This window comes from Mauremys reevesii, linkage group 11 (genome assembly GCF_016161935.1).
Source record: "Mauremys reevesii isolate NIE-2019 linkage group 11, ASM1616193v1, whole genome shotgun sequence".
Taxonomy (NCBI): Eukaryota; Metazoa; Chordata; order Testudines; family Geoemydidae; genus Mauremys; species Mauremys reevesii.
Window position 1 is genome coordinate 1,183,727 of NC_052633.1, and position 26,242 is coordinate 1,209,968.

Consider the following 26,242-nt stretch of genomic DNA (forward strand, 5'->3'; position numbering starts at 1 on the left):
TGATCTCATGGGCAGATGAAATTAAATGCTGATAAATGCAAAGCAATACACATTGGAATACATGATCCCAACTCTACCTACAAAATGATGGGGTCTAAATTATCTGTTACCACTCAAGAAAGAGATCTTCCGTATTTGAAGAGAAGGTTAAAGGAAAGAGACCCAAGTATCAATCCTGCGTTGCATCAGAGAAAACGAAGATTTTCTGGATAGAAGTCAGCGTTTGGTACTGCAGGCACTACATGCTGAAGAATCAGAGAGAGCAGTGCAGAATGGGGAAGAAAATTGGCAGCATGTGACCTCCAGACGAAGAAAGGTCTGAACCCATGTACCCCCAATGCAGATAGAGGTAAGAAACCATTTTCAGGCTCTCTGCACAGGTACTATGTCGGAGAATGGTTTGGAAGAGTCATCTGAGGGAAGGGATCAAAAGGAGACCCCATTGGCAGGAAAGGCATGGGATGCATTTTCATAGGGATGGGGGTTCCACGACCACCAATCCTAAGAGGAAGAGAGGGGTGGTGGTGGTTGGGGACTCACTCCTAAGGGGGATGGAGTCATCCATCTGTCATCCATACCAGGAAACTCGAGAAGTGTGCTGCTTGCCTGGTGCTAGAATTCAGGATGTGACAGAGTGTCTGCCAAGACTGATCAAGCCCCCAGACCACTACCCCTTCCTACTTCTCCACATTGGCACCAATGATACTGGCCAGCATGACCTTGAGTGGGTCACTGCAGACTACGTGGCTCTGGGAAGAAGGATAAAGGAGTTTGAGGCGCAAGTTGTGTTCTCATCCATCCTCTTTGTTGAAGGAAAAGGCCCAGGTAGAGCCCATCGAATTGTGGAGGTAAATGTGTGTTTGTGTGTTGGAGAGAGCGCTTTGGATTTTTGACCATGGGATGTTGTTCCAGGAAGAAGGATTGGTAGGAAGAGATGGAATCCACCTAATGAAGAGAGGGAAGAGCATCTTCGCAGTCAGGCTTGCTAACCTAGTGAGGAGGGCTGTAACTGGTTGGACTCTCCCCTGCGGCGCCTCCTACTGGTCGTCCTCGGGAATTAGCTCAGTCCAGTGTCCAGAGTGCCCTCTGCAGGCCGGTGATCCGCCTTCCAGCTACTGGCCCCCGTGTCCCTCCCTGGACCCGGTGCCCTTTTACATGGGGTGCTGCCCCCTGGCAGTAACCCCTTTCCTCTCAGGGTCTTCCCTCCTCAGGGAACCCCCACCCTCTATCCCCACCTTGCCTCAGTGTATGGCTACTGCCAGTCATTGTCTAGCCCCACGTCCTGGGGCAGACTGCAGTATCAGCCACTCATCACTGGCAAGGAGGGTTTGGACCTGCTGCCTTGGCCTACCCCTGGGTTACCCCCTGCAACTCCCAGTACCTCTTGGCCTACTGCTAGGCCGCAGCCCGGGGCTTTCCAGGCTAGAGCTCCCCAGCTCCTCTGCCTTTCCCCAGCCCTGCTCCACTCGAGGTACCTTGTCTAGCTCCTTGCAGCCAGGCCTTCTCCCTCTACAGCTAGAGAGAGACTGACCGGGCTTCTGGCTTCCCTGGCCTTCTTATAAGGCCCTGTTGCTCAGTTTGAGGCGTGGCCCCAGCTACAGCCACTTCCCCCAATCAGCCCAGCCTAAATGCTGCTTTCTCCAGCCACAGCCCCTTCCCAGGGCTGTTTTTAACCCCTTCAGGGCAAGAGCAGAGGTCCATCCTGCTACAAGGGCTTTAAACTAGGTTCGCTGTGGGATGGCGACCTAAGCCTGGAGGTAAGTGGGAAGTGGGATCACCCTGACACCTGCTGGGAGAGCAATACAGCGGTGCACAGACAATCCAGGAAGTTTTTGTAGAGTGTTGAGGACAACTTCCCGATGCAAGTGCTGGAGGAACCAACTAGGGGCCATGCTCCTCTTGACCTGTTACTCACAAACAGGGAAGAATTAGTAGGGGAAGCAAAAGTGGATGGGAACCTGGGAGGCAGTGACCATGAGATGGTCGAGTTCAGGATCTAGACAAAAAGAAGAAAGGAGAGCAGCAGAATAAGGACTCTGGACTTCAGAAAAGCAGACTTTGACTCAGAATTCAAGCAGAACTGATGGGCAGGATCCCCTAGGAGGCCAGTATGAAGAGGAAAGGCGTCCAGGAGAGCTGGCTGTATTTTAAAGTCTTACTGAGGTTGCAGGAACAAACCATCCTGAAGTGCAGAAAAAATAGCAAATATGGCAGGCGACCAGTTTGGCTTAACAGAAATCTTTGGCGGTTGTGGGGACTATAGCCACCCCAACATTTGCTCCCCCTGTAGCAGTTGCCACTTTCCAGCTGCCCACCTCTGAAGGCAGAGCGGAGAGAGCAGCAGCAGCTGCTGGCTGGGCTTCCAGCTCTGAAGGTGGCAGCGCTAGCAGCAGTACAGGAGTAAGGCCAGGCAGGGGGCCGCAGTGCCCAAGTACAGTGCCTGGCCTGTGTCTCTGCCTGCCAGGGCATGCTGCCCATGGCACATGGAGGGTCTGGAGCTCACCACAGCTGGCCAAACTGGCCCACTCCGGCCTGGGCTCCTGGGCCCCACCTCCGTGATTACTGCTTCCCCTCCCAGTGACTGTTACTGGCTGCGAGCAATCGAAGGGCGGCAGGGAGCTCAGGAGCAGCTGCAGTCCTGGCTGATGGCTGGCGGGGAGAGCAGGAGGGTGGCCGGAACTCACCTGAGGAGGCGCAGGGGGTGGGGCCACAAAGAGGGGCAGGGCCTCGTGTGCACCTCCCCGATTTTCTGTCTAGCCCACCTCAGCCCCTGGACTGGGAAGAGGCTGGCACTGCCTCTGTTAGGAACAATTAGGAAAGGCATAGATAATAAGACAGAAAATTTCATAATGCTGCATATAAATTATAAATTATATAAACCCGTGGTACTCCCATATCTTCAATACTGTATGCAGTTTGGTCACCCCATCTCTAGGAATATATATTAACTGCAGAGAAGGATAATAAAAATGATTAAGGGTATGAACAGCTTCCATATGAAGAGAGAGTAAAAAGGCTGGGACTGTTCTGCTTGGAAAAGAGACAGCTAAAGGGGGGCTATGATAGTGGTCCATAAAATCATGACTGGTGTGGAAAAGGTGAATAAAGAAGTGATATTTATCCCTTCACATAACACAAGAACCAGGATGAAATTAATAGGCAGCAGGTTTAAAACAAAATGAAATACTTCACACAACGCACAGGCAACCTGTGGAACTTGTCGCCAGAGGATGGTGTGAAGGGCAAAACTATAACTGGGTTCAAAAAAGAATTAGATCAGTTCATGGGGGATAAGTCCATCAATGGCTATTAGCCAAAATGGTCAGGGATGCAACCCCATGCGCTGCATTCCCCTGAACGTATGACTGCCAGATGCTGGGCCTGAACAACAGGGAATGGATCACTTGATAATTTCCCTGGTCTGTTCATTCCCTTTGAAGCATCTGGCATTGGCCACTGATGGAAGAGATGGACCACTTGGCTGTTTTTATGTTCTAATAAATTAGATATGCTTTTGTTTAGTTTGTTGGTAAAATTACCAACTTACTTTCATATAAAACCTGGTAACTTTAGCTCTACAAATAGTTACTTTTGGTCAGGAAAAAAGCTGTTCCATTTTTTTTTAACCTCAATAATAACAAAATATACTCTGAAAATCATAAAATATCAGGGTTGGAAGGGACCTCAGGAGGTCATCTAGTCCAACCCCCCACTCAGAGCAGGTCCAATCCCCAGACAGATTTTTGCCCCAGATCCCTAAATGGCCCCTCAAGGATTGAACTCACAACCCTGGGTTTAGCAGGCCAATGCTCAAACCACTGAGGTATCCCTCTCAAGAGAACTAAATCAATCATTATTGCACACAATGATATTATAAAGATATATTCTTTTTTTAAGGAGTACATGTACATTTTTGTTGAGACCAAAGACTATTTTTTCCTCTAGAATGTGCTGCTAACTAATCTTACCGTACAAAGCAAATTCATATTAAACTGGTGATGTATTAATTGGAGACTTTTTTACTATCTTACAGGGGATGGTTCTGGGGTTACGAGGAAACACGAGGCCTAAATGTTTCTTGTCTGTCTGTCCAAGGATCAGCCTCTATCATAGCTCCTGTTCTTTTGAAAAACACTTCAGCACGGTGAGTTGCCTCTGTGTTATTTTTGTGTGTGTTCGCAGCTAGGAGAAAGGTGTCAACAGCTTCTGGCATGTTACACTATGATGGTATCTCCTCCCTGGAGAAGTATAGTTCATTAGAAATGTTATAAAATGTCTGGCATAAGACAGGAGGATGAGATAGACAAGTCTTTCTTCGGACAACTAACAGAAGTTTCCACATCACAGGCCCTGGTTCTCATGGCGGACTTCAATCACCTGACATCTGCTGGGAGAGCAATACAGCAGTGCACAGACGATCCAGGAAGTTTTTTGAGAGTGTTGGGGACAACTTTTTGGTGCAAGTTCTGGAGGAACCAGCTAGGGGCTGGGCTCCTCTTGACCTGCTGCTCACAAACAGGGAAGAATCAGTAGGGGAAGTAGATGTAGGTGGCAACCTGGGCAGCAGTGACCATGAGATGGTCGAGTTCAGAATCCTGAGAAAAGGAAGAAAGGGGAGCAGCAGAATACGGACTCTGGACTTCAGAAAAGCAGACTTTGACTCTCTCAGGGAACTGATGGGCAGGATCCCCTGGGAGGCTAATATGAGGGGGAAAGGAGTGCAGGAGAGCTGGCTGTATTTTAAAGAAGCCTTATTGAGGGTGCAGGAACAAACCATCCCGATGTGCAGAAAGAATAGCAAATGTGGCAGGCGACCAGCTTGGCTTCACAGAGAAATCTTCAGGGAGCGTAAACAAAAAAGGAGGCTTACAAGAAGTGGAAACTTGGACAGATGACTAGGGAGGAGTATAAAAATATTGCTTGAGCATGCCGGGATGTAATCAGGAAGGCCAAAGCACAATTGGAGTTGCAGCTAGCAAGGGATGTGAAGAGTAACAAGAAGGGTTTCCGCAGGTATGTTAGCAACAAGAAAAAGGTCAGGGAAAGTGTGGGACCCTTACTGAATAGGGGAAGCAAACTAGTGAGAGATGATGTGGAAATAGCTGAAGTACTCAATGCTTTTTTTGCCTCAGCCTTCACAGACAAGGTCAGCTTCCAGACTCTGCACTGGGCAGTACAATATGGGGAGTAGGTGAGCAGCCCTCAGTGGTGAAAGAACAGGTTAACAACTATTTAGAAAAGCTGGACATACACAAGTCCATGGGGCCGGATGCAATGCATCCAAGGGTGCTGAAGGAGTTGGCTGATGTGATTAGCTGATTGGGAGTTGGCCAATTGGTGATCGGGGGAGGTCCCAGATGATTGGGAAAAGGCAAATATAGTGCCTATCTTTAAAAAAGGAAAGAGGGAGAATGCGGGGAACTACAAGCCAGTCAGCCTCACCTCGGTCCCTGGAAAAATCATGGAGTAGGTCCCCAAGGAATCCATCTTGAAGCACTTGGAGGAGAGGAAGGTGATCAGGAACAGTCAACATGGATTCACCAAGGGCAAGTCATGCCTGACCAACCTGATTGCCTTCGATGATGAGATAACTGGCTCTCTGGCTATGGAGAAAGCAGTGGCTGTGATATATCTTGATTTTAGCAAAGCTTTTGATACGGTCTTCCACAGTATTCTTGCCAGCAAGTTAAAGAAGTATGGATTATATGAATGGACTATAAGGTGAATAGAAAGCTGGCTAGATTGTCGGGATCAATGGGTAGTGATCAACGGCTCGATGTCTAGTTGGCAGCTGGTATCAAGCGGAGTGCCCCAAGGGTTGGTCCTGGGGCTGGTTTTGTTCAATATCTTCATTAATGACCTGGAGGATGGGATGGATTGCCCCCTCAGCAAGTTTGCGTCTGACACTAAACTGCAGGGAGAGTAGATATGCTGGAGGGTAGGGATAGGGTCCAGAGTGACCTACACAAATTGGAGGATTGGGCTAAAAGAAATCTGAGGTGGTTCAATAAGGACAAGTGCAGAGTCCTGCACTTAGGATGGAAGACTCCCATGCACTGCTAAAGGCTGGGGACCAACTGGCTAAGTGGCAGTTTTGTGGAAAAGGACCTGGAGATTACAGCGGATGAGAATCTGGATATGAATCAACAGTGTGCCCTTGTTACCAAGAAGGCTAACAGCATATTGGGCTGCATTAGTAGTAGTATTGCCAACAGATGGGGGGAAGTGATTATTCCCCTCTAGTCGGCATCGTTGAGGCCACATCTGGAGTATTGCATCTGGTTTTGGGCCGCCCACTCCAGAAAGGATGTGGACAAATTGGAGAGAGTCCAGCAGAGGGCAACAAAAATGATAAGGGGCTGGTGCACATGACTTATGAGGAGATGCTGAGGGAACTGGGCTGATTTAGTCTGCAACAGAGAAGAGTGAAGTGGGATTTGATAGCAGCCTTCAACTACTTGAAGGGGGGTTCCAAACAGGATGGAGCTCGGCTGTTCTTAGTGGTGGCAGATGACAGAAGAAGGAGCAATGGTCTCAAGTTGCAGTGGGGGAGGTCTAGGTTGGATATTAGGAAAAACTATTTCACTAGTAGGGTGGTGAAGAACTGGAATGGGTTCCCTAGGGAGGTGGTGGAATCTCCTTCCTTATAGCTTTTTAAGGCCTGGCTTGACAAAGCCCTGGCTGGGATGGTTTAGTTGGACTAGATGACCTCCTGAGGTCTCTTCCAACCCTGATATTCTACATTTCTATGATCAGAGCTCCAAATTATAGCTGACTTGAAGTCTAAAAATGCACAGATTTTTTTCCATAGTGTTGGTTGCTGCTGTTTGTTTGAGCATCCTTACTGTATTTAGCATAGTACTGAACAAGGAGATAAATACCCTGCCCACAGTCAATTTACAATCTGAATACACACTTACTACACGTGATATTATTGCCTCATTTCTCAGCCCTGCTCACTGCACTCACCTTGATTGTAGCATTTAAGAGGAGGTAGCCATAATTTGGGAACATCCTCTGAGGCACCTGTGCAAAGCAGCAGTCCCAAGCTCCCTCCGTCTCTCCCTGTTGAGGTAGATATACCTTGTTTTCATCTTGTCCTCAGCTGTCTTTGCAGCAGCTCTTTGATCCGCTGTCAGGAGTGAACTAACACAGCAGGCTTGGGAGGCAGAGCTGCAATATCTCAGATTTGTTGTGTTTCCGCCCTGTCCACTGTTAGAGATGGGGCTGGGCAGACCAAGAAATTCATGTCCATTTCTTTCCTAGCAGTAGGTGATGTCCTACCAGCAGTAGCCTGATGGGAGGACAGCTGAGGTTAGTGGCACTGTAGACCGATGTCCCCTTCTCTAGAAGTGGAGCAGGAGGAAGCTCAGGGCCAGTTTCTTTCCATTTGGTTGCCCTGAGCTCCCAGGAGCAGTGCTTAACCTGCCCTCATCCAGTGCCTCTTTCCCAACCAGATTCTACTGCCCCCCCCTTCATCTTCCATCTCTTTTGTGGGAGCAGGTTGTCTCCTCCCTCTCACCATGTTCTATGAGGTGCCATGAGTCAAGAAGGGAAATAATTACTTGGACATTGCAGACTCAACAATTATCAGTATGTTGCTGATTTCACAAGTAAAGTGAAAACTGTCTCTCCTTCCCTCCCCTCTTAACAAGCTGACAAGACATAGGCATGGGTTTCCTGATGCTAAGTCGTCAGTTATATTCAGTAATACCAATAGTGTATCTATCTTTTATTTATAGGCCTTTCTGTAGCCACCATCATCCAGTATTTGAGTACTTGGTAAATAATGAATTTATACCTATAGCAACCCTGGGGGTTAAGAAACATAACTATATCTATTTTTACTGCCAACTGTTGAGCAGTGAGTAAGATCAACATTTTCAAAAATGAATGCTAATTTTCAGATGGCTGATTTGAGTTGCTTTGGGCCTGATTTTCAGAGGTATAGCTCGCCTGCTGCTTCTGTCCATATCAATTGGAGCTGCAGAGTTCAAAGCAGGTTCAAAGTTAGCACCAAGAAACACTGGCCACTTTTGGAAAATATCACTGCCTGAGTTGCCCAAGAGGATCTGTGGCAGAGCTGGGAATGGAGCCCAGGTCTTCCTGCCTCCCATCAAGTGCCTTATCCAGGAGGCCATCCTCCTTCTCCGTAAGAGGCACTCATGAAGAAGCACCACAGATAGTGATTTAACTATAGTAGATGCTGTCAGGCACCTCCTGGATCAACATACACGATAGGTTTACTAATAACCTTTAAATATAACCAGGCAATATTAGAACGTAAGTGACCTGCATAGAGACATCTCTGATTGGCTTTGCTGTTGAGGTAACAGTAGTTATAGAATTTGTACAATGAGATTAACACACACAGAATGAGTTTACTTTAATCTCATAGTTCAACACATGCTGTTCATAAAAGGACACACTAATGGAAAGATAAATATAGTAAGGCTCAAGGCTTTTCTCAACTTTCATCTTCACATTATCCTTCCGTGTGTAGATAAATACGTACAGTTCCCCCAGGCTGCGATGGGAGTTGCATAGTATTAAAGTACAGAACTGGTTCTGTATGTATTAATGTTGGCTTTAACAGCATAATTAGCAATCCAAAATACCCCATAAGTCCTATGCGAGCCAGTAGTACAAGCAGAGCTTTAACTCTCTTGTGTTTTCTCTCTTTAGGATGTTTACAATTTTAACCTCAATCTTATATTAACACATTTCACTTTTTTCTTTGAAAATGGTAAGACTAAAACTAAACCTTTACTGATTTTACTATAAGATTCTATGGATCTGTATTTGAAATCTTATGCACCTGTGGTTTCACAACAAAGTAACATCACAAAACCATACCTATGCAACTAATGAAAGTTGATATGATGCACGTTGTTATGTAGTACTGTAAGTAACAATTTGAAATTGTCACCTATGTGTCTAACATCTGTTTAGTTTTATACAACTTTGTTTCAAACTAGCTGGGAGACTAATCCTAAGTAAGGACTAGTCAGCCACAAAATATAAACTTGTAAAAGTCAGCTGCCATGTAATATTCAAAGATCTTACATTTGTTTATAGCAGGAAATAGGGAGAGGTTGTGATTGGTTTGGTTTTGTTACTCTTTCATAACTCAGAAATTTTTTTCTTCCAGTTTATTTTAAATCACCTTTGGGCTGATACAAAACTTGGTCAATTTAAGCTAAAACAGAACCTTACCATAAGTTTATGAACAGGTTAAAATATAGATAATTGTGGCCCCATGTGTTTCTTGATTCTGCAGTCATGGATTTTGTCACAGACACTACCCCTCTGCCACAGAATTGTTCCCAGAATCTCAACTTTTGTTTAAAAACTGAAATTAAATATCTACCTTGTATGGTTCAGAAGACAACCTTTCAAATGTAAGCCAAGCATAAATGATGCTGTGTTATCTTCCTGAGTTTGTAGAAGGCCTAAAACAAAGACTGTCCGGGATGTGAACTGCTCAATTGGATTTTAACTTTGATACCTAATGACTCAAATTTAAATGTTAAGATAAACTATTTACCTGCTTATCATTTTAGTAGAAAAACTTCTGTGGGAGTTGGATCAAACTTAGTGTGCTCATTCTACAAACCTAAACGACTGCCCATATATTTCTGGCTGCCCCAAACTCTAATCTTGATTTTAAAATGATCAGTGATGGAGAATCTCCCACACCCCTCAGCAAGTTGTTCCAGTGGTTAATTGTTCTTACTGTTAAATATTTACATCTTATTTCCAGTTTTGAATTTGTCCAGTTATTTAGTGGTAGTTTACTCAGTGTCCTTTAAAATGTACAAGGGTGACCAGATCCTCTCTTTATTGGAGATGTTCTCTTGTTTGCTTCCTGAGGGCTGGTCCTGTCACACAAGGGGCTCACAAATGTTTTTAGAGTATAGACTGTACCTTAGAGAGATGTGTTGTGGCTCACTCCCTACCCTGTCCACAAATGTAGACCCCTCGTCCTCCCACAGAGGCGCAGAATTCAGGAGTAACGCTTATAGTAGCTGCCAAGGGCTACGAGGGGACCGCACATGGTACTCCTGACAGAATTCTGGGCCCCTGTGGGGACACAGAATTCACATGGCCCACATATTTCTGTGCCCCCCTCACAGAAAAATGCACAAGAAATCTGGGGGTGGGACATGTGCCTCTTCCCTGGCAGCCCAGGGAGCGCGTCTGTTCCAGAGTGCCTGGAGCAGCCTCAGAGACGCAAATCACTGCAGGTGAGAGGAAGCTTGGCATACATGCCTGCAGGGGAGACGTGATCACCGTAAGAGGCCGGGGCTGGGCGTGCATGCCTGCCAACAAGCAGGAGAGACTCTGCCCTCTTGCTTTCTACTGGGGCTTGCAGGGAGCGTGGTGGGGGTAGGTCTTTTTATTATCCAGGAGGAAGGCTCTGTCCTGGAGGCAAAAATGTAGCAGCCTGCCTGTTTGTTAATTGATCTCATTCTCTGAGGCAGAAATGTAGCAGTCTGCCTGCTTAATAACATTGTTAATGTTCCTATTGTTAGATAACTGTTGCTATACTTAGTCAATTCCCCCAGGAACATAAAACCTGTAAAAGTTTTAAGGTCCCTATGTTGCCAGAGTAAAGGAATCAGCTTGGAAGATCTATTGCTTTTTCACTTTTTTCCTGTGCCAAAGTCGCACAATAGGGTAGTTTACAGCTCAGGATTTATTTTATTTACCCATTTAAAAAAAAAGACTTTGAGGGCAAATAAAACATTTACCAAGCAGTCTAAAAAATGTCAGGACTATCAGAAGCAAGCACTTCCCAAAGTACCCAGCCAGGTCCAGGACAATTTGACTTTCATGTGTGAAAGTCTGAGCAATTTAAAATGAGATTCTACTTTTTTTTTTTTTTTGTATTCTGTAGTATAATTTAAATGAAGATCCAGGATTATAACTGGAATGCAGGGTATTAGCTACCAAGTATTTGTAAATTAACTTTCATGTATTTAGTAAATGCTGAATAGTTATTGTGGCTTTTTTTTTCTGTATTGCAATTTAAATAAATTACCAAAACAATTGAAACTGATGTGATTATATTGCATTATTTTGACAAAATATGCAGAATTTTTAATTTTTTGGCAAAGAATCCCCCCAGGAGTAAAGTGCCTACATGGGACATAATATTAGGAGAGTTTTTATTTATATTTCATTACCTTAATTAATTGTAGCAGTCAGGGGGGGGGAGTGTGGTTTGATTTTTGGCCTAAAACCAGAGTTGTTGAGTCAATCCTTTGAGGGGGGGGGGAGGGGGGGGGGGGGAAAAAAATCAGTACTTGGTCCTGCTAGTGAAGGCAGGGGGCTGGACTCAATGACCTTTTGAGGTCCCTTCCAGCTCTAGGAGATAGGTATATCTCCAATTATTATTATTATTATAATGAGGAGAGCCAGCACTGTGTGACAAGACAGCCCTTAGTGGTCCCTGGGCCACAATTTGGAAATGCCTTCCTTATACCAAATAAGCTTAGCGATCTGTTGCTGTAAATACAACATGCTGAGGAAAGTGTTTCACTCAATGTTTACTATGCACACAGAGGGCAGTCTTTGCTTCCCTCGCTACTGTATAAGGAAACATAGTAGTGCAAGTTATATTTCTAAGGGAATTGTACTCAACTTTATGATTTTTAACAGGTCAGTGATGTTAGACAGAGCTGAAAACCTCCTTCATGACCACTACGGAGGGAGAGATTATTGGAATGTGAGTATTTTCTAATTAGCTTCTCCAGATTTTCTATTTGATATTAATAAAAACCTAGTATTGACTGTGTTTGTTGCTAATGATTTTGCTGTGAAGTCCAAGAAGCAGCCAATCTCGTAGATGATCTGTACGTTGTATATTGCCAGCTGATGGAGCAGGATGTGTCAGACATATAGAATGTTCATGTGCTCCTGCAAGGAGCTCTCTGTGAGGGGACTTCTGCTCCTGTTTGGAGCACAGTTGAAGTCAGTAGGATGCTGATCACAGAGCTCCTTACAGGTACAGGCCTGAGACTATAAACATTTCAGGTGGGATTTTCCAAAATGCTTAACAATGTCCTAATTCCTGACTTCATTGGGAGTAGAGTTAGGTCAACCCCGAGTGTTTCAGAAATTCTAAACCACAGCCTTTTAATGGGAGGCATCAAGGTTGGAATGTTAAGGTTTTCATCACTGAATCAGTGGTTGTGATGTGATAGACTGAATGTTCTCTATTTTCCTGTTTCTTGTGAAGCTGAACTAGATTTATGTACACAATTCAGAGAGTACAGTTCAGTTGGTATGGGTGCATGAATTTCTTAGATCTAAAAATCTAGCCAGGTTTGGTTTACAGATGATTACAGTTGCTTTCTAATTTTCAAGAGGAGGTGAGCTTGCTGGAGAGAGCAAACAAATTATGATCCTAGGCCTTGATCCTGCAAACACACAGGCGCTTGACTTAAACCCATGAGTAGTACCAGTTAGCAAATTATTTTCTTGGGTAATTCAGAAAAAATAAACCATGAATTACTTGTGAGGGAAAACTTCCCCCATAATAAAGAGATGCGGATGGATCATAATTTCTAAGACTGAATACTAATCTGTAAAAAATAGGACATAATACCCATTTGTGTCATAATGTATCTTCTCTGATACAGGCACTGTAGACTTTTAAGGCCTAAATTTGCTTGATTAAAATTCATAATCTGCTGGAGAATGTTCTTACTTTAAACAGTTTTTTTAATAGCCATCAATTTAATTAGAGAGATGTTTACCATATGAATTCCCTTATCTTCTGGAGTAGTGGTTCTAGCTGTGTTAATTCCAGCTGATATCCTAGATATAGATGTATAGACAGAGAATTTGTGAAGATCTGATGCAGCAAAATACTGTACAACAATATTTGCCATATATAATACAATCAGTAACAAAGGATATTTTCAGTCATCAAGAAAATTGGTATTAAAATGCAAATAATAAAAATATTAAATTTAAATGTTAAATATTTTAAAATGCTTGTCCCATTATGGCTGGGCGGTTGTTTGAATAAATTGCTTTATAATTTTTTAATTTTTTTTTGACAGTATCTGGTCTTGTGAACTAGACTCACTTGTGATAAAACATCTGACTTGATGCTGTTTCTTGGTTTTATCACAGTAGCAAAATATAGAAGAGGAAAATGATCCCAGTGCATGAGATTTGAACTTGTGTGGGGGTTACAGCGCAGATATCCAGGTCCTGTAAATGGCACAACATTCAAACTATTAGCTATTGACATGGTACGAGCGCTAAGAGCCTCATCCAAAGAGAGTTGTTGTTTTTTTCACCAACACAATCCAGCTGGCGACCATGTTTGCAAGTTTTATGCACTGAACACAAAACTCGTATTATGTGATTCCCATCATCAGCTACTTTATTTCTCACACACAAAAAGTTGTACATGTTGGCCAAAGCAAAGAGCCTGCAATCCTACAAAAAGAACACGTTCCTAGGTTCTCATATCTGCTAACTACGTAGGTTTCTACCACCGTTTTGTGTATCACTTTTATTTTTTCTGCACCTACTATATTCTGTTACCAAGTGTTGACCTTGTTAAGTGCTAAAAACCTGCATGATAAACAGTGTGCTGGCTAGGCAGGCATGCAGGTCTTTACGAGTTTTCTGTGATTTTATTCACACAGTTTTCCACCATTTTGAAGCAAAAAACTTGTGAGATACAAACATCTTTGCTAACATAGTTTCTAGGTAGAAATCTGGATCTCTACTTTTAAATGATGGAAGAAAAGAAAACTAATGATTACATTCCATCAGCACTGTTCCATCATCATCCTGTTTTGGGCTCCTCCTGTCACCTTTTTATTTGGGATCAGTTGCACCTGCAACAATGGAAAGGTTACATAGCGTCTTTGAAATGCCCCTTTGATTTTATCCTTGTGTGATTCCAGTTAATTGGGTCAAGACAGAATTGCATGGCAACTGTGACAGTAGTAACTTATTTATTTGGGCATAAGCTTTCGTGAGCTAGAACCCACTTGTGCTGGGTGCTACAAGGACTCCTCATTGTTTTTGCTGATACACACTAACACGGCTACCCCTCTGAAACCTGTGACAGTAGTGTCAGCAGCTTGTCCAGACCTCCTTCAGTTCCTTTTGTAAGTGTAGTCCTCTCTGTAGAGTCCTTTGTTGTGTAAAATGTGTGCTGTGTTTTGTCCTCCTTGTGCTAGTTTCATATTTCAACTTACTAGTTGAATGCAAATACAGACGCACAGTCTACCTGAGAGTTCCCCCCTAGTGTCACTGAGAACTGAGGCATCAATCCTTTTTTCAGTCATCCATCCCTGAGACTGAGGGTGGTTTCAGAAGAACATTGAAGAGCTGCTGGACTACCAGGATCAGGATCTTAAATAATTGTGGCTACATTTTGATGATGATGGCAGTATTGTAAATGTCTCACTTGCACAATCATCAGAATCATCAGTGTTGTGCTCTTCCACTTGACTAGCCAAGATTTCGTTAAGTGACACAGCTGGTCATGAAGGAGCCAAAGAAATGAGTTTACTGCAGTTTTCTTGCAGAGTGACCTCTCTTGACAATGTTTCCATTTAGAAGAATTACTTAGAAAAATTGTCTATTTTCATTACTTCAGGCATCCAATCACTTCCTTCATCTTCAGGCATGTTGAGTCAGATAAATTAATTCATTGATATGAAGATCCCTAAACACTAATCACCCATTTGCAGTATTGATCAGCAGCTTTCACGTTTACTATAGTTGAAATGAGACACTACTATGAAATAAATTCAACTCCATGAGGACTGGAAAGTAAGATGACTCGCCCACTTTGTAGAGCAACCATGTTAACAGATGCCCCACCCACCTTCTAGATGTTTCTAGATTGTAACAAATCAGCCCCACATCCCCAACAATGCAACTCCACGCACTCCCCTCTTCAACATCCAATGACATTTGTTTTTATCAATGAGTCACATTGCTGTCTCCAGTCACTCATCACTCCACCCATTCCTGTTTCCTTCTGGGCTTCTAGAAGGTACAGTTGCTTTATTATCAGGGGGTAGCCAGGTGAGTTTTTACCCACAACAACAACGACGAGATTAAAGACTGACAGATTTATTTGGGCATAAGCTTTCGTGGGTAGAAAACCCACTTCTTCAGATGCGACGAAGAAGTAGGTTTTTTACCCAAGAAAACTTATGCCCAAATAAATCTGTTAGTCTTTAAGGAGCCACCGGACTCCTAGTTGCTTTATTGTTTCCTAAGTGGTATGACTGAGAACTTTAGTATTCTCATCATGTCCTTTTTAACCTTTTAGAATAGCTTTCTTTTTCAGATTGAAATTGGAGCCTAATGTTTCTAGTCTCAAAATGCTTTTATATGTGTTATGTTCCTGTACACATTTCAGTGATGTAGTTCAAAAACAAGGGGGTCAGAGAAGAGACACTTGAATAATAGGCACTTGTGTTTTTTTTTTCACAGCTCTGGATTTAGTTCCCATTAAAGTCAAGGGAAAGATGCTTGTTGACTTCAGTGGAAGTTGATTTGAGTTTGCTGCCGGAAACTCTAGTTTGAAGGATCTTAGTGGTTGAAGGGTGGGTTATATGGTTCTGTACCAGGAAAGACGTCCCAAGGTGGGTTAGGAGTAACGGTGTTTAGTCCTGAAAAGGGAAGTGCTATCCCATGAAGGCAATCCTGGGCTGTAGAGGTAATGTGGAGGCAGGGAGTTCTTCTTAAGATGATTCTGGGGAACCCAACAATCTCTGGCTCTGGCCCTTTCGGTGGTCTCCTCTTTTGGAAGGTGTTGAAGTAGAACATTGGTGGGACTGAGTCCCTTTGCATATTCGCTAATGGAGAGCAGCCCAACAAAAGGAATGCTTTTAAAGACCGTAGCAAACTAGAAGGAAAGAGAAAAGAAGCTAGGTTAGGTGTCAAAGATGACTTCATTGCTAATGATGTCCACAAGTCTGCAACGAATACTCCTAGTAAAGGAGGAATAACCAGTTACACAGAGGAGGTGAACTTCTGAAATTACTACAGCGACGGTTCCTTCTCTCTTCTCTATTATGTATTTTGTAGCACTGAGAGCACACACGTACCATGTGATCATTGATAAATTAATCTCCTAGGACATGAGTGCTCTATGTACAGAATTAAGCTGTCACAATGTAAAATGCAGGTGCCAAAGATATAACAGCACTGGCATCTTTAGTGGGAGTAGGGAGGCCACAGATTCTCTAATCAGAGTCTCTCTCACTTATGTATTGCACTGCCACAGCCAGTGGGAGGATGTTTACATTGACTTCTATGTATAAGTCTCGCATGCCTCTTGGAGTAAAACACTCTGTTTCCGCTTTGTGCTGGCCTGTGGCTCAGCTTTGTGTTGTGTTTATTTATTTATTGCAATAAAAGGTGGAGAAAAAAACTGGCACCGGAGGCTGCTGCCCTGTGGTGGTGGTGCTGTGAGAGGGGCACACAGATGAACAATCCCCCGGCAGTGCTGTTTCCTCGTGCTCCATTAGAAGCACTAGCAGAGTGCTCACCTAGTGGCTACTCACCTGATTCTCCACACTGCGAGCAGGGGGTATGGAGGGGAAGGAGCCCTGGCTCTGCTCTCTCTGTGTGCCCAGCCCACTGCTGTGGCTGGAGTTCAGGGCAGTCAGCTGTAACAGGAAAAGGGAGGCCGTACCAACCCCCCTCACTGCTAGAGCAAGGGGAAAAGAGACCTGAGCGACTGTTCGTGGGAATGCCAGGCCGTTCTCGCTCTGCTCCTGGAGTAGTGCGGCTGTCCACGGTCCCTCACTCAGGGCAGCCAGGCCGTTCTCGCTCTGCTCCTGGAGTAGTGCGGCTGTCCACGGTCCCTCACTAGGGCAGCCAGGCCGTTCTCGCTCTGCTCCTGGAGTAGTGCGGCTGTCCACGGTCCCTCACTCAGGGCAGCCAGGCCGTTCTCGCTCTGCTCCTGGAGTAGTGCGGCTGTCCACGGTCCCTCGCTCAGGGCAGCCAGGCCGTTCTCGCTCTGCTCCTGGAGTAGTGCGGCTGTCCACGGTCCCTCACTAGGGCAGCCAGGCCGTTCTCGCTCTGCTCCTGGAGTAGTGCGGCTGTCCACGGTCCCTCACTCAGGGCAGCCAGGCCATTCTCACTCTGCTCCTGGAGTAGTGCGGCTGTCCACGGTCCCTCACTAGGGCAGCCAGGCCGTTCTCGCTCTGCTTCTGGAGTAGTGCGGCTGTCCACGGTCCCTCACTAGGGCAGCCAGGCCGTTCTCGCTCTGCTCCTGGAGTAGTGCGGCTATCCACGGTCCCTCACTCAGGGCAGCCAGGCCGTTCGCTCTGCTCCTGGAGTAGTGCGGCTGTCCACGGTCCCTCGCTCAGGGCAGCCAGGCCGTTCTCGCTCTGCTCCTGGAGTAGTGCGGCTGTCCACGGTCCCTCACTCAGGGCAGCCAGGCCGTTCTCGCTCTGCTCCTGGAGTAGTGCGGCTGTCCACGGTCCCTCACTCAGGGCAGCCAGGCCATTCTCACTCTGCTCCTGGAGTAGTGCGGCTGTCCACGGTCCCTCACTAGGGCAGCCAGGCCGTTCTCGCTCTGCTCCCGGAGTAGTGCTGTCCACGGTCCCTCACTAGGGCAGCCAGGCCGTTCTCGCTCTGCTCCTGGAGTAGTGCGGCTGTCCACGGTCCCTCGCTCAGGGCAGCCAGGCCGTTCTCGCTCTGCTCCCGGAGTAGTGTGGCTGTCCACGGTCCCTCGCTCAGGGCAGCCAGGCCGTTCTCGCTCTGCTCCTGGAGTAGTGCGGCTGTCCACGGTCCCTCGCTCAGGGCAGCCAGGCCGTTCTCGCTCTGCTCCTGGAGTAGTGCGGCTGTCCACGGTCCCTCGCTCAGGGCAGCCAGGCCGTTCTCGCTCTGCTCCTGGAGTAGTGCGGCTGTCCACGGTCCCTCACTCAGGGCAGCCTGCGGGGTTACACTAGCCCTGTCTGAATCTCACCGCTCTGGTGAAAGAAGAGAAGCTTTTATGCCAAGTGCCAATGGATTTTTGTCTTGAAGATAATTCGAACATCCTCAGTGCTTCTTCATGCAGTGTTCATTGCTCAATGGGGAAAATCATTTTGCTTGTAAATCAAGAATTTGACCAAACTTCTGATTATTGTGGTTAACTGAAGTCCGTAATGGAGGATTTCCTTAGTACTGTACGCTTGTACTAACAAGGGTGCTTCTGCTTTGCCTCGATTCCAGAGGGTAACTGTATCTCAAAACACGTTTGAAATGTATTAATACCCTCAGGTATGAGGAATGGCTTCATTTTTGCCAGTTTCCCTTTTAATGTGATTGGGGCTTTGGGTGGCTAGAGGCATGTGGCTTAGAGCCTCTTTAATTCCAGTAGCAATTTTGCAAGTTAACAAGTCTTTCCACATTTTCTTTCCAGAAGATGAGCTGCACGACTCCGGTCCTTGGTCTGGTACAGAAATGCCTTCCTCACTTAACAGGGCAGCCATAGGGTGGGGTGGCTAGAGTAAGGAACGGGGAGCTGTGTATGTTCTAATCCCATCTAAGCCACTGACTGACTCACTGTGTGACCCTGGACAAATCACTTGTGACCTCAGAACACTTACTTACAACAGCTTTTCATGAACAGGAACCTCACTGAAAACTGTTTCTAAATTGAGCTTTCCTAGTTTAATGACCAGTGTGTTAACACTTAGATCTTTCTGCTACCATGGGGAATGGCTGACAGACCCTCTGCTGGCACAAGGAACGTAAACGTTGTGGACAGTTGTGTAACAGATGCACTAGTCATCGGCTGGGTGCTGCTAACACATTTGTTAGTAAAATAAATACTATACTTGATCTGTTTTGAAATGTGTTATACAAAAATAAAAAATTACTAAATTTAAACTACAAGGTAGATATATCTCTACTCTTTCCCCAGTTTGTAGGTCTAGCTATTAAAAGGCACTTTTGAAACACTCCTGCAGTGACGAGTTGTGTATATGGGATGTAAGTTTGGTTAAAAGTACCCTTAAATGCTGGAAATTGTTACCTTGCAGCATTGCCGGAATGTGTTACAAGTAACCCCATTCCAGGAGCTCTAAATGAAAGCAGCTTCTCACATGTACGTGTTTATAGCTCTCTCCCTACTCCCAGACAGTCACTCAGTATCTCCTCTCATCCTGACAGACCCGTCGAAGTATGGTGTTTGCTAAACACCTGCGTGTGGTGGGGGATGAGTTTAGGAGGAAATACCTTCACTCCACTGACGAGGCAGACAGGACAGACTACAATGAGGACTGGACACAGATGAAGGTAAAGTAGTTTGTAGTCTGTTTTTCCTGTAACAGATGTATCCAATAGATTTGTTTAGTATTTTGACTGCACTTTGAGAGGGATTGGGAAGTAACTATGAATGTGATGATTCTAGCACTCAGCATCTGTAGTCTCTCTGCCCTTCCAAGATTTTCCGCACTCTGGAACGAAGTTTGCCCAATCAGTTCAGATTCTGTTGACTGAACTCTGTGTTAGAGAGCAGCACTGCAAGGTTTCGTATGATCCCACTGTGATGGGTTCCCTGGGTGCAACCTGGAACTAGCTTACCGCTGAGCCCTCTGGCTTACCAACCTGGGCTCCCTCTCATACTGTAATATTGTGACAAGTTGCAAACCCCTTCAGGTACTGCACTTACACAGACAACCACGGGCAATGCCACACCCAGTTGAGTTACATGAATGCTTCTCCTAGCCACTCATGAACTAACAATAGAGAAAGCAGCAAAGAGTCTTGTGGCACCTTATAGACTAACAGACGTTTTGGAGCACGAGCTTTCATGGGTGAATATCCACTTCGTAGGATGCAAGTACCGACGAAGTGGGTATTCACCCACAAAAGCTCATGCTCCAAAACGTTTGTTAGTCTATAAGGTGCCACAAGACTCTGCTGGTTTTACAGATCCAAACTAACACGGCTCCCCCTCTGATATTTAACAATAGAGAGGCTCCAGCTAATTCTCCCAGCTCCCCAGCTGAGGACCCCAGGGCTCTGGTCTGGTCAGAAGCCTGACCAGTATAGGTTCATAACCCAGCCCACCGCTCTTTCAGTGTGGAGCGGACATGCATCAGCTCTTGTTCCTGAGCAGATTTCCAAAGCACTTCAGCCAAAATGCACTGTTTTAAGTAAAACATAAAACAGATTTATTAACTCCAGAAAGATAGATTTTAAGTGATTATAAGTAATAAGTGTAGATATCAAAGTTGGTTACCTAAGGGGGGGGGAGGGGTAGCTCAGTGGTTTGAGCATTGGCCTGCTAAACCCAGGGTTGTGAGTTCAATCCTTGAGGGGGCCACATAGGGATTGGGGTAAAAAAAATTGGTCTTGCTAGTGAAGGCAGGGGGCTGGACTTGATGACCTTTCAAGGTCCCTTCCAGCTCTAGGAGATTGGTATATCTATTATTATAAGAAATAAAAGTAAAATCACAATCTGTGTTCTGTAAACTAGAAAGGATTTGAATCAAGCAGTCTCACCCTGATGGATCATACAAGCAGGTTACAGATCTTCCATACACAGGCTGGAACTCTCCTTTAGCCTGGGACTGCCTCCCCAGTTCAGTCTTTCAGATGTGTTTCCGCATGTTGAGTTGGGGCAGAGTGAGGCCAAGTGATGATGTCACTTCCCCTCTTTTATAGTTTCTTCCAGCTTGCTGGAAAGCTCCTTTGCTAAGAGGTGAGTGAAGCAGTCTCCATTGTCACTGTGCTCTCTCGGAGAAGTCTCCATTGTACATGGTTTCAGGGATAGTCCTTGGGAGTGTGGAGTCCTTTAATGGGCTGTCAGCAGCGTCTGGCTCCTCCACTGTTGCACCTGAAAGGCTGGTTGTGGATGTTCCCAGCCTCACAACATATTTCAGTAACATTGTAGCACGGTGCAGACTCACCCCTGCGGCGCCTCCTGCTGGTCGTTCTCAGGAATTAGCTCTTCAACCCTGGAGCGCCCTCTGCAGGCTGGTGATCCGCTTGCCATTGGCCCCCATGTCCCTCCCAGGATCCCAGTGCCCTTATCCCAGGGTTTTGCCTCCTGCAGTACCCCACAGTCTCTGGGTTTCCCCACCCCAGGGAACCACACCCCCAATCCCCACATCGCCTCGGTCGTGGCTACTGCCAGTCACTGTCTAGCCCCCGCACCCCAGGGCGGACTGCAGTGTATCAGCCAATCATCACAGGGGACAAGGGGTCTGGACTGGCTGCCTTTACCCACCCTCCAGCTGCCCCCCTGCAAGCCTAATGCCTAGGTGGGCCTAGGACCAGGCCCTGCAGCCTGGGGAGTTGCTGGCCTAGGGCTTCCCAGCTCCTACGGCCTTTCCCCAGCCCTGCCTCCCTCTAGTCCCCTGGGTGAGTTCCCCAGCAGCCAGGCCTGTCTCCCTCTCCAGCCAGAGAGAGACTCCTCCCTCTGCCTGCCCTGGCCTTCTTATGAGGCCCAGTTGCTCAGTTTGGGGCGTGGCCCCAGCTGCAGCCACTTCCCCCATCAGCCGGGGTTTTACTCCCTTGCCCAGCCCCAGCCCTCTGCAGGGCTTTTCCAGCCGCTTCAGGGCTGGAACAGGTGCCCACCCTGCCACAAACACATATAGCAAAACTTCATAACTTCCCATACATTGATAGCACATAAAATCCACAGGATATTAACGTTCAACAGATCAAGACTTTTAAAATGATACCTTGCAAGGCATACGTTGGACAGAACACATCATAGTTATAGGACAGTGGTGAATATGGGGATTCCAGGGTGCCGCTTTGAGCACAGTTTGCCACACCCACTTCCATGACGGGCTACTTGTTCCGTTTTGTCTGTTCTGCATCTTGTTGGATGGAGCAATGTTCTCTTCAGAACTGTCAGTCGCTGCTTTAGTCTAATGAGGACCCTCTTTGATGATAAATTTGAGATCTTTATAAACAGCTCTCTCCATCTTGCCTGTTTTATTTATTCATTGCTGCCAGATATCAAAACACAGTAATCAGCCGTAAGTGCTACAAAATATTGTCAACGCACACCTTACAACACCTCGCTTTAGTTGGATTAACACAATGCTTTACATACTGCAGCGCAAGTGTTCATGTACTCAAGACCCTTTTCATTCTGAGTTGATACCAGTGCATTTTGATTACACCGTGTACTGATTGTTCTCTGACAGGTAAAGCTGGGCACTGCTGTAGGCGGGCCATACCTTGGGGTTCACCTCAGAAGAAAAGACTTCATCTGGGGTCACAGAGAAGATGTGCCAACCCTTCATGGAGCAGTGAAGAAAATACGCAGCCTCATGGAGAAGCATAAACTTAAGAGAGTTTTCATAGCTACTGATGCCATTGTGGAGGGTATGCAGCTTTCCAACCCTGTTTAATCCTTGGTCGTACTTCAAAATAGAGATTGGTCATTGTGGCAACAGTTGTCATTTCATATTCATGGATTATTGAATATTGATAGCCTTCCTGGGAGAGTGAACAGCTCAGGAAATTGAAAGGGGGGCTGGAGCCTTTCATCTCCGTGCTGACCGTTCAAATCCAGCCCAAATAGGTAGTGCCTAGAAAGTAGTCACTGGGTGTTTCACGCAGGCTGTTTGGCCATCTGCATGAAACAAGCGTGATGCTCTGGTCTGGTTCCCAGAAGCAGATGTCCACATAGTGCAAACTATCATCGTGACTAGCTATAACCAGCAGCTTTGGGAGATTGAACTCTCATCAGCCATAGTGTTGGCCTCTTATGGGTAGGGATGAGGCCCATTGGTAAAGGAGGGAGGTTCTGGCCATGCTATACCTGTTCTGGGAAAGAATAAGACTCTTTCTCCAGACCAGTCAAAGTAGCACCTTTCATATGCATTAAATTCACAGGAAAACATCTCACATTGTTTTTAATAGTCTCTCCTAGTAAGGGGTGGCTATTTTTGTCTTTTCTTCCTCTTCTTTCCCATTTCCACTGCAACTTTTCTTTATATGATTCCACGGGTGACATTAAAAAAGCACTGAGAGGGGAGGCCATTGTGGCATATAACCTAGATGTCCAATCATTCTCTGCCTGTTGTTTCTGTAGAGTTAGAAAGTGAGACTAGTGGTCCCAGGCCCATCAATTCCAGGCCCCCTCCCTCCCTCAGCATTTGCTATCTCATCCGTGCAATGTGTGCCTAACACGCCTTCATTGGCACCTGTCCCCCAAAACCGCCCAGTCATGTAGCAAGAAGTGTTTTACAAATCCTAGGTCAGTTTGGAGCTTCCTCTGCTTTGTAATCTTTCTGCCAGTTTTGTCCACTGTTCAGTGGAATGTAGGTATAGGACAAGGTTAGTCATTTTCTCGAACGGTACTGTGCCGGGTGGCTTATGGTATTTTTTTTCCTTTCAGAGACTGAAGAGCTCAAGAAATTACTGCCTGAGATGGTGAGGTTTGAACCCACTTGGGAGGAGCTAGAACTCTACAAAGATGGAGGAATAGCAATTATTGACCAGTGGATCTGTGCACATGCTAGGTAGCTAGTTTGATTTTTGTCCGTGTCTGTTAGGTTTGTATGTGAAGTCAGATTTTAAAATTATTGAATCTTGCAAACCTAAATAATGCGACTGAATGAGATGCAGTAATGTCTGTGTATCTGATTACAGATAACTCATTATAAACAGATTACACATTGATAAGGCCATTATTTTTATCTTAAAAACAAACCCTTCTCCAATACCCAGTTCTGTTTTCCTTCACAGGTATTTTACAGGCACCTCGGTTTCAACATTTTCCTTCCGGATTCACGAGGAAAGGGAGATCCTGGGATTTGACCCCAAGACCACTTACAACCGATTCTGTGGTGAGAAAGAGAGAAACTGTGAACAGCCAACCCACTGGAAAATTGTTTATTAATAACACCACTCCAAAGGACTGCAGTAAGTGGCGAGCTCACCAAACCAAGAGAACACTCACAGGAAACACATCTTTCTAGCCAAGCTACCACTTCCTCCTCCTCCTCTTCCTGGTGTTAGCTCTGAGTCTGGGTTTTAAGCACAACAGGGTAGCGATACCATGGTCATTCTCCTGACCAGGCACCAATATAACTGGTCAAAATGAAGTGAGGTAAGGATTTGGTTCTTGGTGTAGCTGGTATGCCAGGACAGTATACTCACTCTCTAAATGTTTAATTTAGATTGAAGAGGCCCAGCATTGTTTTAGGAGGCAGCAAAAATGTTTTCACTCAAAAAACTTGAAACAGTTTGTTTTTGTTTGTTTTTTAAGTGCTGTATCTAGAACATAGCTATAGTCTGTACCACATTCCTATGTTCAGGTGGTTATTTTCTTCTCAGCTTTATTTGACTCACTGTAGTAGTATCTGTTTACAAGGAGGACATTTAGGTTTTGTAACCTGCACTTTGTGAGGGCTGCAGATTGTGCACAGAATGTGGAGTTCTGGAGGGAAAATCAAATAGTAATTTTTTAACATTTCAGACTGGTACAAAGATGCATTTCATATTCCTAATAAAGAAGGATAGGTGGTATTTTTACCAGAACACAGACCAGTGTCACAGCTAGCACCTTTAATAACAATTCTTGGCAGAGAGGTCAGTGGCTAAAATCCATAAAGACTGAACTACGTTGGCAACCCCAAAGCTGGTTAGTGGGGCTGCGAGGGAAAGTGTGCACTGCCTGTCATGTACATGTTCTCTCTAAACAGGAGGCTTCATTTTATAGAGCTGTCATTCAGCCTCTTTCTCCCATGTTAAACTCACTCAAATCAAGGCAAATATAAACAGCATTTGGGGAGTTTCCTGCTTTGCAAGAAGAACTTTTCAAAGCGTGGAGCTGCTTGTTTCGGCTTGAGGGTGTTTTGCAGCTGCACAGGGGGAGCAGAATGGAGTATTCGTTCTTTCCCCCTCCACTCCTGGCCTGGTGCAGGTTGGAAGCGTTACAGGGTGTGACTTCATCCCTGAATTCAGACATGCCAAAACTGGCCAGCCATTATAAAGGTCATCGGACTCTTTGCTCTTCCCCTTAATTCTGCGTCACCATCAAATCTCCCAAGTGAACCTGTACAGCTGCATGCAGGTGACACTCTCCCTTGGGACTGAAATGTCACACTCAGCAAGGGCACATGGAAGCGGAGTAGTGGGGTACCCCCTTCTGTCAGCCATTGTGGCATGGGGAGCTGTTACATTAACTGCAGTGTGGGCAGAAGAGGGTGCAATGGCCGTCTGAGAAAACACTTACAAATATGAAGCCTGTCTAACATCTTTGACACGCTCACTGTTCAGAGTCGGCTACATGCAATATTTTGTTCATGGTGTGCATCAGGTAGACGTCTGTCTTGCAGTTTTACTCTGGCTCATGGTTCTGCGAGGTCTCCGATAGGTCTGTTTAAGAAAAAGGGGAACCGTCATTTTCAGAGTTCAGCAGTATGTTTTTCCTCTAAATTTGAACAGAACACCCTGCAGTTAATGGGTTCTTCCTCATGTTGTCAAGTGTGCTCTTACTGTGCCCTTCGCCCACCCCCCGCCTCTTTCATCAGCAGCATTCTTCTCGGTTCCTTCCTGTGTCCCATTGGGCTTCTTCTCATGTCTAACGCCTGCCCACTTGGGCTCAGTAATACACCCCTCCTGTGCTCTCCCTGGGAATCTTACTGTACGCTCCCAGACAGCCAGGCAGGCTTGTCCTATACCATGTGCGGAAAAACTTGTACAGTCTCCTCAGAATGAGTAATTTCAGGCCTCCTGTGTTGTTACCAGCTATTTATTTGTATCTCTGTACAACAAGGGTTTCTTTCCAGTGACAAATTGAAGCTTGTGGGAGCCTTGTATTCTCCAAGCAGTGCCTTTTCCAGCTGAGTTGGACACTGTTGTCATGTAGCCTGCGTGCTGTGCAAAAGAATACCTATAACTGTATACCTCAATTTCTTATGAAAAATAAAATGCTTTGTAGTATCTTATGTGAATTTTCCATGTTTCTTACTGCTCTTGGTTCCCTCACGTGACGTACCCAGCTCTGTCATGTCAGATCGATGGATTCTAATGGCAGAAGGGGCCATTATGATCTAGTCTGCCACCTAGCAGACAAAGGCAGAGCAAGATCCAATGGATGGAAGCTGAAGCTAGACAGTTTAGACTGAATTAAGGTGCAAACTTTTGACAGGAGAATTAATCACTGGAACAACTTACTTAGAGAGGTGGTAGATTTTCTGTCACTTGCAGTCTTTAAATTGAGATCAGATGTGTCTTTTTAAAAATATGCTCTAGCTCAACTTGAACTTATTAGACT

At 45.5% G+C, this 26,242-nt stretch overlaps 1 protein-coding gene across 5 annotated transcripts in view; it reads left to right on the forward strand.

Moving 5' to 3' along the window:
* Positions 1–25,913, forward strand: part of POFUT2 (protein O-fucosyltransferase 2) — a 41,022-nt gene extending 15,109 nt beyond the window's left edge. For all 5 annotated transcript variants that reach the window (XM_039495449.1, XM_039495446.1, XM_039495450.1 and 2 more), the window contains exons 4-9: positions 4,034–4,144; positions 11,665–11,731; positions 19,162–19,287; positions 22,158–22,338; positions 23,357–23,480; positions 23,707–25,913. In XM_039495449.1, the coding sequence (XP_039351383.1) occupies positions 4,034–4,144; positions 11,665–11,731; positions 19,162–19,287; positions 22,158–22,338; positions 23,357–23,480; positions 23,707–23,860 (763 nt within the window). In that variant the 3' untranslated portion in view covers positions 23,861–25,913. The remainder of the gene's footprint in view (positions 1–4,033; positions 4,145–11,664; positions 11,732–19,161; positions 19,288–22,157; positions 22,339–23,356; positions 23,481–23,706) is intronic.
* Positions 25,914–26,242: the final 329 nt, after the last annotated feature.